Source organism: Idiotropiscis lumnitzeri, chromosome 1 (assembly GCF_059441095.1).
Source record: "Idiotropiscis lumnitzeri isolate Australia: NSW breed Sydney's pygmy pipehorse chromosome 1, RoL_Ilum_1.0, whole genome shotgun sequence".
NCBI classification, from domain to species: domain Eukaryota; kingdom Metazoa; phylum Chordata; class Actinopteri; order Syngnathiformes; family Syngnathidae; genus Idiotropiscis; species Idiotropiscis lumnitzeri.
In genome coordinates this window covers 39,375,236-39,388,280 of record NC_142391.1, presented here as the reverse complement: position 1 = coordinate 39,388,280, position 13,045 = coordinate 39,375,236, and the positions used below count along the sequence as shown (strand labels likewise).

At 40.4% G+C, this 13,045-nt stretch overlaps 1 protein-coding gene across 2 annotated transcripts in view; it reads right to left on the bottom strand.

The window, feature by feature from the left end:
• htr7c (5-hydroxytryptamine (serotonin) receptor 7c) overlaps positions 1-12,727 on the bottom strand; it is a 33,254-nt gene extending 20,527 nt beyond the window's left edge. The window contains exons 1-2 of one of the 2 annotated variants that reach the window (XM_088306427.1): positions 12,373-12,727; positions 11,922-12,289 (exon numbers count right to left, since the gene is read on the bottom strand). In XM_088306427.1, coding sequence (XP_088162553.1) covers positions 11,922-12,271 — 350 coding nt within the window. In that variant the 5' untranslated portion in view covers positions 12,272-12,289; positions 12,373-12,727. Of the gene's footprint in view, positions 1-11,921 lie in introns of both variants that reach the window. The other variant, XM_088306419.1, reaches the window with a different exon arrangement.
• Positions 12,728-13,045: the final 318 nt, after the last annotated feature.

Below are 13,045 nucleotides of genomic sequence, written 5' to 3'. Positions count from 1 at the left end.
ATAGATACTTCAGGTGCATGCTAACTTAAGCAGTGATCCATGGATCACTGATCATGAGATTTGTGTGACTCAATTCAAAATATTGTGATGCAAGTGTTCAGAGATGCTCTCAGCCTGACATTATTAAAATAAAAGGGTCAAGACCTCAGTGACGTATTTGGGCCAGATGACTTTGTCAGTGTGCACTGGGAGAGGAATTCTGAAGAGTGACCTAAAACGAACAGCAAAATAAAATAACGGAGTTGATGGGATTTATCATTGCCTTTTTCTTTCTTCATTCATTTTCTAAAGGGGTTGGCCTGTTATTAATGTCACAGGTGGATCTTTTCTTCGCTGGTTATGCGTTAGAAACAGAATATAACCTGGAAAAGTTAAAAGCCATTCAAAGCGCTGCTTTTTTTCCCAGATAAATGAAATTATGACGCACACTCAGTTACTGTTTTAGTGTGCATTCATATAACGACAATAGAGGCGAATGTTTCAATTTGTGATGTGTCTTGGTGTGTATTCAAAGACACTCGGAACAGTATTTTATAAGCACTTGAGAGAACCAAACTAATGCATTAAATTGATTAAAAACAAGTTTTGGTATTCTGTACCTGCACACATTTTATTCTGACCTTGATCAACTCTTTAAACGTGGATTAACACAACAAGACTATTCGATCGGAAATCAAATTACTCTTGCAAGTGTATGCTTCGATCAATTGGAAATCGGATTAGTCTTTCAAATGTCCCAGTTTCTGCGGCAGGACATTAAATTATACAGTCACAGAGTGGAAATCAATCCCGCACTGGCTGTACCAAAGTCAGCTCTTAGTATCACTACACCATCAGTGACCTGGAAGGCAAAGAGACATATTTAAAGAGTGGTAAACCATTATTAACGGACAACGAGCAAGTACTACAGATGGAAATGAAGGAAACCCCAAAACTGTGTAGACTGAAAATAAGGTTTTCATTGTGTCTCTGACAAATTAATATAGGCAATAAAAAAGTAGGTAAAATAAGTACAGTAGTTTAACTGTCAAATCAAATTTTATTTAGTGAAGAATGGCACATGAACAGCAAATTATAAACTGCGACAATTGAGATTAGAATTAAGAGAACCTGAATATGCCTTTATGTGTCACAAGAACTACAACAGCCAAGGCGGGTCTCATTTGTCCCCAAAATTTTATAGGAATGTAAATACAATTTGTTCCATATCTTCCTTTTAGAAAGGACCCACACTGAATTTTGCGGAGGTGAGCAGTTCGACCAGATGACTAAATAAATTCATTAGAGCCTGTTCATGCAAAACGGGGCATCGGTCCGCCCAAATTAATGGAGAACGACACTGTGTCAGTACTTTTTAATGTGTGCATGTAGGTACATGTACTAACTGGCAATTGTGATCGTTTAAAAGAGTTTGCACTGCTCTCATCACTCTACGCCTTGGCCCCATGATAAATAATTGCCCTTGATTCTGTCACCCCATCACAGAAGCCAATTGACGCTGACCTGCTCTCCCTCACTCATACAAATCTGCCGATGTTCTGTGCATCATAAAGACAGCAATGTATTATGTGTAAGAACTCGATAAGTAAATGAAAATTTGTTTAGGTATGGTCAAGTGGCTTCATTTGATGTGCATGTCTGCTCCCTCCTCTATCACTCCACTGCATTATCAGATCATTCACGTGGATCTTTTGATACTTGGCAGAGGGCTTGTAGGTACACTATGTGGCATCAAACAGAAGAGATGTATTTTAGTTTTTCCGTTTTAAAACTGCCTGGGGAAATGTAGCTTCTGTGAATGCTAGTTTGTTATTGATAACCAAAGTAAATTCACAAAATGTAGTTCAACTAGTAACGGCACTTTTTGTTACACCATTACTGCCCAACACGGTCTACAAAGAGGTGGCGGTCGAAGAATATTTACCATGGACGATGCAATCGCACTGTTTCTTGCTAACAGCTATTTCAACATGTTATCATATGGTAACTTAAAACTTAACTATGAATCCAATGTATTGACTCACCCAACAGAACTCAAATGTGAGGTCATATAGAACATCTTGTTACAAAAGGTTACAAAAAGCAAAGCTTCCATGTCCCGTCAATCTTTAAATAAGTCATGTATATTTATTGAAGAGACACATTTGGTCGGGACAAAGTCAAAGCATTTTGGCACATTGACTACGCGGGCAGTAAGCAATGTAACAGATTCAGCACAAAAACAAGTGACAGGCTTTATGAACTTGCTGGTCAATGATTTCCTTCTTATCACCTCCTAATTACTGTTTGTTTTTGTGTTCTTTCCATTTTCTGCTCGGAGTCGGCGCTAGCTCACACTTTTGAGCATATTGTGTGTGACCTCACACCTCTAGGAAACATGTGCAAAGATATTAGTGTTGTCAGAATGCTTCAACAATCTCACCACGGGGTCCATTAGTAAGCTGTTACTCACACAACTGTCCTGACTGAGAAAGTCCGCTTTCGGCCCCGTCATTATAGCTTTCAGGATGGAATAATTTCCCCCCACTGCTAAACTGCTAATAGACTGTAGATACATACGTTACATTACATGACTTGAGACCACAGTGGGATTTAATACAGTAGACGAGTGCTGCAAATGGTGCAGTGAGTTCTGAGGTGCACTGTCTTCCACAAGGGCAATTGACCAACGTCGCACACTTCAAGCATTATAACACAATGTGGCATCCCCCAATACAATTTGCATTTCAATGCCTCAGATTAAATGACCAACTTCAGAGACAGCATACGTGCACGCAAGGGTAAGTGGTTTTTTTTAAACCTTTGGAGAACCTTTGCTTACATTCATAATTCCTTTGAATAAATAGTCTACTGTGCAAAAAATGATCAAATGAACACACGCACACCAAGTTGCAATCAAATCTATGTGGTAAGTGATGTTTAAAAAAAGAACCTCCTCCCATTTACACATAAGAACCAATTTTGTTTGATGGCCTTGTTTTTCGGAGTCCCGCGAGAACATGAAACCAAGACAAAGCCTATTATGTCACTGATTTGTAACTGTTTATTGGCCTCTTGTTTAGTATCGGCAAATAATGGATCCCATCATTGTTATGCCAAACTTGAAGCATGATTTATGGAACACTAAAGTCACTCAGCACTTCATCCTTTTTATTCTTCCTGTCTCCGGAGATTGTTGAATAAATAGTGGAGCAAGTAGACAATAGCAAAGTAAACCACAGATCACTATCAACTGGCCTGTTATTAATAATCCATCATCCTCCATGTCAAGTTCCACAAGAGAGTGGAATGTTCCAATTCTCTTGATGATTGTGGTGTAGCTGTCGACATTATGTTTTAATGTTATTAGAAATAAAGGCGTTCATCATCTATACTGTATAAACATAATCCCACTCAATAGCAGTATGTGATTTCATTATAAGATTTAAGGGGACAAAAAAAGATGACTGTAATTTTTTTTTGGGGGGGGGGTTAGCTCACACACAGATCACAACCACTTGAAAAGCACAACTTCCTTCCTGGCCTCATTTTCAGATGTGTGGTTCCGTTTGAGAGGTCACAGATTACGGCGGAAAGATTATTTTGATTGTAGTAGTTCGCTATATAGACGGCATATACAATGCAGGAAAAAAAGAAAAAACATATATATATATATTTTCAGGGAATTGACATACAGAAACTTGTAAATCATTAGATGTCTGTACCACTTTCCCTGATCAACGCCACGATGAAACATCACTTCAAGATAAAATGGTATCTTATTGAGCCTGTCTTGTTTTCTCAGTTGCTAAAAATACTACAGCATATTTGTCACTCAAATCAACTTAATCTTGTATTGTTTTTCATCTGTTAAGGAAATGCTAGTTTACTAACCAATCTGTTTCATTTGTTACTTTTTTTCAAAACAAAACGGAAACAAAAAAAATTACCTGTTTCCTCAATATTAATTCCATTCCGTGTCATTCAATTTGGATGTTTTCATCAGCTAAAATTTGTGTGAACCGGAATTTCAGTTCTACCGGGACAGGACAGGATTCTTTTTTCTGTTTTGTTCTATGAGAGTGAGGTGGAGGGACAGGAGGGAAATTTCACCCTCACCCTCTAACACCTTCATCTACTGCACGTCATCAGAGTTAAGACTGTTGTTTTTTTTTTTAATGTATAAATCGAAAGTTATGTATTTGTCAAGAATGTTACAGTATAATATGTTTGAGCCTTCTTTTTTCCATTTTTTATGAAGAATATAAAATGTTTCAAAATAAGCAGCCCAAAACAGATTATGTCCTACTTCAGAGGTTTCATTGTATTTTGGGGTTCGCCTTTCCATTTTCAATTTCGAAACAATTTACACACACACACGCATGCGCGCACACACAGGTAGTCAAACAGGACACAAACAGCTGCACTTGGCAAGCGGCACTTATCAATGATTAACCATCATAACATATTTTCCCAGCATTTTTATTTCATGACTTCTGAAATGACAAAACTTTGCAAGTGATTGCCACAAGTTTAGGTTTCCCCTTTGAGAAACTGTAGTCGGCTTGAAATAGCCAGAACGGTTTGTCGCATTAACTATGCTATTGTATCTCCTGACTAGAACACACACTCCTCACATTTTTCACAAAATTCCTTCACCAACATAAACTGCCTTTGATCTGATCATGTTAGCCTTGCTGGAACTATCCAATCCTTCGTTAGGCGGAAGATGGAAGGGAAAAGTGCCTGAGAGCAGAGCTTGGGCGTCACATCACATTACCTGAGGATGCGTCAGCTATGTCAGGTCATGTGTGTGTTGCTCCGGGTGAATATTCCCCAGCTGCACTCTCTCGGCAGGGATAAACTTCCTTGCCTCACAAATGTTTTCAAATGTGAACATTGCTTCTTATTGACACTGAATATACAAGCACAAAGGTTTTGGCGGTTCTTTTTTAAACCAAGTATCAGTGAGAGATCATCACTCCTTTGATTTCCCACGCTGAGTGTAGTCAACTTTTACAGTTAAGTGATATTTTTTTTCTTACTATCATCCAACCTGTGACGCAAGTTCCTTCATTCCTTCAGACTGACTTTTCTTAGACAGCCAATGAACTACGGAAAAAGCATCCACTCTTTCCACTGTTTTGAATAAATCATTCATGTTTGACTTTTGAATTATTGAATGTGGACATATTACTCTCAGGGAAAGTAAAAAAAGTGAAGCCAAAACATGTTTTATCTTATTAAGAAAGCGGGCAGGTCTGAATACATCTCAAGCTTTCTTAAAATCAATGCAGAGAATGACTATACTTTTCCTCTTTTAACACAGAGACGCACGTATGCTGTGGCGGAAAAGTGATTTAAATTGCGCAAGTGAATCTAAAGTCAAGCGACAGCGGTGCTGAATGACTAAGCCTCCATGTGTGTGGCCTTCAAAGCTATTAATTATGCCATGAGAGTGTATCATACATACTGTCAAACTGTTAAACCTCTCATTAACCTGATAATGTATAAATAAGTGGTAAATCCTTTATAACGATAACACGATAATTAATGTCTTCATTTTGTCTTAGAAGAAAATCTTTTTTCAACACAGATTGCTAGAATTTAACAAGCAATATCGTATTCGCAGTGATTTCCAAATAAAAAATTATCTGAGTTGGAGCATATGCCAGTTGACGGGCGAGAGATGTGGTCCACCTTTGACTGATGACCAGTCAATCACTGGGTACAGACCGTATAATCAAACAACCCTTCGTATTCTGATTCGCGACTAAAGTTGCTGTTAACCTATATATGCTGTTTTTTTAGAGATGGGAGATACACTATAACCTATTTCAATGGAAATGCATAGAGTAGTCAGCGTTAACAATTTTGTATCCTGCAGGCATCCAATTTATCCTTTTTCTTTCCTGTTCTGTAATTGTTTCGGGCCAAGGAATTTGTTTTCAATCTGTATTCCTGACAGGTGGGGCTGCCACAAAACGATTATTATGCTAATCGATTAATGATTAACAGTTGACGTTACTAATCGGATTATACATTCAGTAAATCGCGGCACATCGCACCAGCAAGCAGCTGCTTAAGCGTGAGTCATTCAAAAACATCAAGCCTCACCCTTAAGGACTCGCAGGAAGGAGGCAGTTTTTCACAATTTTTTAATGCAATCCCCCTTGATATCAATGCACTTGATGCAACAATGCTGAAGGATTGCTATCAAATCACGCGAGAAGGCGGCGTCCCAATCACAGAGTAACTCCTCCACAGCACATATGACCTCATCATTGTTTGGCAACCACATAGGTGTGATTTGGGGTTAGGTAGAATTCAGGTGGTGCCAAGCCTGGAGAGTAAAGGGGGCGAAGTAGTAATTGATAGAAATCTTGCTACATCAGCAACTGCCAACTATATAGTGATAAAAGACACGTTCTGAAGCAAGAGCAAGTGCCTGAGTGGTTTTCATCAGGTGCTCCTTCCTTCCTCCCTCATTCTAAAAACAGGTATGGCAGGTTGATTGAACACTCTAAATTGCCCTGAGGTATGAGTGTGAGCATGGATGGTTGTTCTTCTATGTGTGCCCTGCGAGTGGCTGGCAACTAGTTCAGGGTGTCCCCCGCCTACTGTCTGAAGACAGTTGGGATAGGCTCCAGCATGCCCAGGACCCTCATGAGGAGAAGCAGTACCAATAATTGATGGTTATTGTGTTACATGGGCTTGTCATTTATGACTGTTATTTTGTTTTATATTGTTGCAACTAATATATATCTATGCTGCCATCTTGGCAAGGTCACTGTTGGAAAAGTGATTTGCAATCTCAATTACTTTTTTTTTTTCCGGATTAAATACAATAAAAACATTTTCACAGTTGCATAGGAGAAGTAGTCCTCAGCAAGAGTTTATGTTCTCGTGGTTTTCCTTGGGGGTCCAACTTTCCTTTTGCAGATACTTTGATTGCTCAAACCTCTGATTTGTCTACCTTGACATCCGTCACACACGCCTCACCTTTCACGGTCATGGTCGTCACTGCTCATATTACCAGACTTGGGGCCATATGTCTCAGACACTCAGGTGAAGAGAGGGGCCACTGATGGAAAATATATGATGACCACAGCCGTCAAATAACCCTTCTAAGTCTCACTGTTAATGCCTAAGTGAGCTGCTCTCCAGCATCCCCTCCAAGGACTCCAAAAAGGATGGGTACATACTGTGAACTAATGCTTGACTCATGAGCACAAAACAACATCCGGACCTGCACTGCCGTACATATGCATTACCAAAGATGGTGCTTTTAAAATGTTTATACTCTTGGCCATTGATTGGCTGAGCCCCCGAACCACTCACTACAGCTCTGGGCTGAGCCAGCAAGCCGACCGACAACAAAAGTGTCATAATTGCCCGAGCATCCATACAGAAGGCAGCAAGTAACCGCAAGAAATAATGTAAATTGTACCAGACATTAACCATTGACATTTCATAAGTAGATTGCAGTAATATGCATCAATTCGGCAGCGAGACGGACTCACACATGATCAGAGCTCTCTACCCCGAATGTTTGAGGTAACTACCGGAACAAGCTGCGCTCTTCTGAATTCCCCACTGGATGCCGAATTGAAACATTTTACATTCATATGGAAAACTCAATCCCCGGATAGCGGCGACCACTTTGATGATTTTTTTTAAATATCCAGAACAATCAGTGTAACAAGTTAGCCTTCTGTGATTTCCAGAACATTTTTCATCTCTTTGACTCGCAAGTTGGTCTGCAAATCCGCTTATTTCGAGCCCTGAGGTTTATTATTGCTGTCATGCCCTTCCGGCAGTTTTACGTTACACATTGACTGCTACAATACACACACTGTAAAGTTGTGAAACTCTTGTCTCGGATTTCATTAGCGGTGCAGGAATATCTAATGTTGCATCCTGGATCTTATGCAATATGGCAGGTGAGGGCAAACTATGGCCCGGGGGCCACATGCATCCCGTTAAACGTTTGAAAGCGGCCCGCCGCTCTTGAAACAAAGTAAATGAATAAACCTTTTTAATGTTTTATTTTCTAAATACTGTGATGTGTGAAAGACAAATATTTTGTTGTAATGCTTTTGTTCATTTTCATTTAAAATTAAATGTATTTCTTTCTCTGATGAGGTGAGGTTACCAAAACACTCCATCCATCTGCTTCTGGTCCGGCCCCTCTGTCAAATTTTAAAACCCATTGTGGCCCGCCAATCAAAACGTTTGCCCACCCTCCAATATGGTGATTTACCAGATGACTTCAATCATTTAATTCCAGCCACCTTTCATTCCACAATGCATATATGAATAAAGCCAAAATTATTGTTACTATTCTAAAATTCCCTGATATATCATATAATATCCTCAAATATTGTGGTTGTTGATGTGAGAGACTATGAATCACCTGAAGCACCTTTGGACGATTCTTGGACAAAAATAAGTATTTATTAAAACAGCAAGGAATTCGCCGAAATATGTTTTAAATGTCATAAAACTTTGACACCCATATCCACAGTACAATGTGGCGCAACTTCATCGACGATACAAGTGTTTATGTAAAAGGTGACACGGTGCCCATTACAGAGCCCAGAGTTTGTTATTCTCTATGGATATTAGTGGTATTATTTGGTTCTGATTAGGCTGTGGACAGGGAAAGCCGGAGATACTGAATTCCACCAGCGTGGTCTCTCGGCAAACATCCATGTAAGCCAGTGGTTTAAATATTTATTGAATCTATACACAAGGGGTCATGCTTGTGGCTCCATGTCGTCAGTAGCATTAAAGGAGGACATGATCCAAGATGGCCCATTTTTCACTAACAAGCTCAGTTTATAAATGTTTTGATCAGGAAACCGAAATTGCATATGATTTTCTTTTTAATCTATTCATTTTGGTGAAATTAGGGAATAAAAGACGACTTGAAAAACTGATACTTTTAATGAGGAATATCACCACGCCCACCTCCGCTTTCTCCATGTTTCGTTCGAGTCATTAAAGGGACCGATTCCAAACGCTCCATTGGAAATCATTGTACTTTTATTGGTTATAACGTCCAAAAACAGAGATCAATTGGCACCAAAATGTATGTGGACATCCCTACCGATGACCACGTCAACATATCAAAAGGGTTAACCTCTCTGTGGCTGATTTATATGAGAATGAGGGACTGTGAAAGTGAGCACAGGTACATAGATTATGCTGTTAGGACGCGGCACACTGCTTCTTTGCCAATCACGGTGAGGATGCAGGGACTGAATTGCAAATGAGTAGACATGCACATTTATTTGGATGAGGATTAGCCCCAGTTTTTAGACTGTAGGCGACGTAACTAAAACGCGCCTTGTTATTCTTTGAAACATAACAGCTCCAGGCTACGCATACACCAATCAATGTAGCATTTCAGTGCGGCCACACTCGACTTTGGAGTCGGCCTCCTCCGCCGGGCCTTTTTGTTCGCTGAACATTGACGCTCCTGAAGCGGCTCCGACTAAAAGCACCGCTGAGCGCACCTTTCAAGAAGACCACCTCCAGGGTTTATGGATGAGGACTCTAATGGCAAAATATGGGTGAATTACTGTTTGATGGCGATCGATCGACATTTTAGACAACAGAACTGGCAATTCCAGCAATATTACCTTGCTTACCGTATTTTGAGTGATAAATCTATTTTACGAATACTCACGTTAATTTTTTTTAACGCAAACCTCCTAGATTGGTAGTTCGATCAGTCTAGACTCCGCACCATGTCCGGTCGTTCAGGCAATATTTTCGTCCTCCTGAGCATCTATCTGGCTTGTACTTGTATAGTACAACTATCATAATTTCAACAAGCTCCTCTTCCTCTAACTCTTCAAATACGTGGATCCCCTCAGATACATTTGATATTTCGCATTGTGAATCAATTTCTGACTGCCCTAATACACTGTCTATATGAGTTCTGACATAAATCCCTTGGTATGATGTCACACTTTGCCGCCCGGCAGAATCTAACTTTGGAAAAACTATTTGTTTGTCAAATATACCAAAGAAAAAATATTTTATCATGCTTTATTATTTGTATTATGTGTAATTACATTACGTGTGTCATGACCCGTGTCGGTCATGTCAGGGTTTTGGTTTATTATTTTCACTTTTCCATGCCATGTCCTTGTTTTTGTTGATTTTGTCAGCTGAGTGGGGCGTTTCCTTCAGCGATCGTTCCCCACCAGCCACACAACCGGTTCCCCATTAGCCTTCACACCTGACTCCCATTTGCTCTCCTAATGAACCGCCTATTTAAACACCCCGTGCCGACAACTCAGCGTCGGGTCATTGCTCCATTCGAGGACTGTCACGGCCGCTCCCTGATCTCGCTCCCTGATCTCGCTCCCTGATCTTGCTCCCAGATCTCGCTCCCTGATCTCGCTCCCTGATCTCGCTCCCTGATCTCGCTCTCGCTCCTTAGTATTTGTCACTGCCCCTGTTCCTTGTCCTTTTATCCTGTTAAAGTCACGTTTAATTCGCCTTTGATATTTTTTGCACCCTGCCACGTTGTTTGTCTTTGTTTGGATTGACTTAATAAATTCCCTTTAAGTTACCCTTTTCCCTGCTTGCTCACATTTTGGGTCCTTCCCCACCTCGCCGACCGGCGTCCCCTGACAACGTGTGACACAAATAGATTTGATTTGCCATTTTCTGAACTTACCTCCCACAAGCACTTTAACTTACTCAAAGAGAGTCAACATATATTTCTAAAATCTTTGCAGAATCCGGCAGCTTCACTTTTTACGTCTTCCCAAATTCACATTCACCACAACTATCATATCATTAGCACTCACCATTCCCTCAGAATGTTCTCTCAGTCCTACATTGATTCATATGTAGACGCCACTCTCACTTGTTTCATTGCGATTATTGTGCACTCCTTACAGAAACGGTGTGAGTTAATTCCGGTCTGCTCTCTGTATGTGGTGAGGAAACTTGAATTTTCCTGATGGCAGATGCCAACTCTCTCTAAGTCTATTCAGTGATGGCCCAATCACATTATCCAATATTAGCAATGAGAGGCCAGGTGTTCTATACTGTATCAATCCACTCATGCTAATGCTAAATACATGCTGTATTGGGTTGTAAATACAACAGAAAACTATTCTACACTGTAAGGTATTGGTTATATGATGTTCATTGGTTGCATTATATGGAAAAGGGAGCTGATGCTCTGACTGAGGAATGAATGTTTGCAAATATTGAGCATATCAACATTGTGTCTATTTTATAGCCAAACAATAAATTTCATTCACCTGCAATTTTCATTCAACAGTGTTATTAGATTTCATTTTAAATTTGTCTTAGAAAACCTTGTGACACAATATATTACCAATATCTCGACTTTTTTTTATTATTTCAAATTACAAATGAGAGTGCAGACTCATTTGTCACAAGGAGATCCAACAGTAAGTCCACAATTTAATAAATGAATTGTTTTGGTAAACACAAAACATGTATTGTCATTTGCCATAAGGGGAAAATTGCTATAAATTGACTGCTCATTTTCAATGTAATTTCAATCCACATTTGGAAATTCTGTTGAGCCACACAGTATACCCAAATGTAGGACATTGGTGAAAGATGTTTCAAAGTCCTGCAGATGATCCTCAATGCCCTATTATCACACCCATGATCATTAATCACAGTGTGCGTGCGCATTTCTTGCTCCAGTGACTATAACAAGTAGAATATCAACTGATCTGGATTTTTGCATCCCCTGGCGCTAAATGCCACATTATTGGGTGGATTTGACTCACAGCTCATTATTTGCCATTGCGGATGAACTTCGCTTACTTACTCACAGTATTAATAGTTCAATCAACTGGTGTAGGTGTCGTTTCGAAAAGCAGGTGCGTGCGTATAAGCAATTTATGTTTCATATATAGTTTCATGAAATACAGTACCTGTCTACGCTGATCACACAGAGGGTCATGATGGATGCAGTGCAGCACATTACATCCATGCCGATGAATATGTTGCAAAAGACTTCGCCAAAAAGCCACTTTCCTCCGGTGAGGTCAGTCACTATAACAAATGGCATCACCACTATGGCCACGGACAGGTCGGCCACAGCTAAAGATACCAGGAGGTAGTTTGAAGGCTGCCTTAATTTCTTCACCACGCACACGGCGATTACGACCAGCGTGTTTCCCATCACGGTGACCGCTGTGATGATGGCCAGCATCACCCCGATGATGATCTTCTCCGGACGCCTGAAATTCAGCAGCTGCTCCCCGCACGACTCATTCCGCATCGTTGTGGGGCCGATATTCTGCAGGACGTTGTAAAAAAGATGCCATGTGCCATTGATAACTTCAGAATTATCCTCCTTCTTGTTCAAAGGGAGCTCAATACCTGAAGCGTTGAACATCACGACAACGCTACGAAATGAAGTAAAGGGACGATTCGCCAGCGCACTCCGACGCGCATATTTGGATGTCTGTAACCTGCTTTCCAGTCCGATTCAGTGCTTTCACTTCGAGCCAGTTGCAGCTTCACTTCAGGGCGGGCGCTTTCGGAGCAGAAGACACTTTGGGGTACTGGCGGCTTCCGGTCCAAAGATAGTCCATCTAGCGGAGCGCAAGACCTTATTCCACCTCCACACTTGTCACTTAAACTTCAAAGCAAATCAACAGTAAAGAGAATGTGACGAGATGCTGTCATGTGCGTTTTGTAACTCACGTCACTTGACACACTCAGCGCACCTCTCTCTCCCTCTTTCTCTCTTTCTCTCTCTCTCGCTGTAAGATGTGATTCATACTGTATGACGATGAAAGAGGGCGCTCCAAATACGGATGGGAATTGCGCAAGTATACTCTTAGTATAACGTAATGGCATGTTTGTTAAATCATTAACGCCGCAAAGAGAGTGTCAAAAACACACCCACGTGCGAACTGACCCATAATGATTTGTGAAAAAATATTAAAGAGACCCTTGATCCGACTGAACGTGCACTTATATAATAGGTATGCGTGTAGCGTGTAATAACTACATCAGTATTAAAATTCACCCCCTTAAAAGAAGCTGG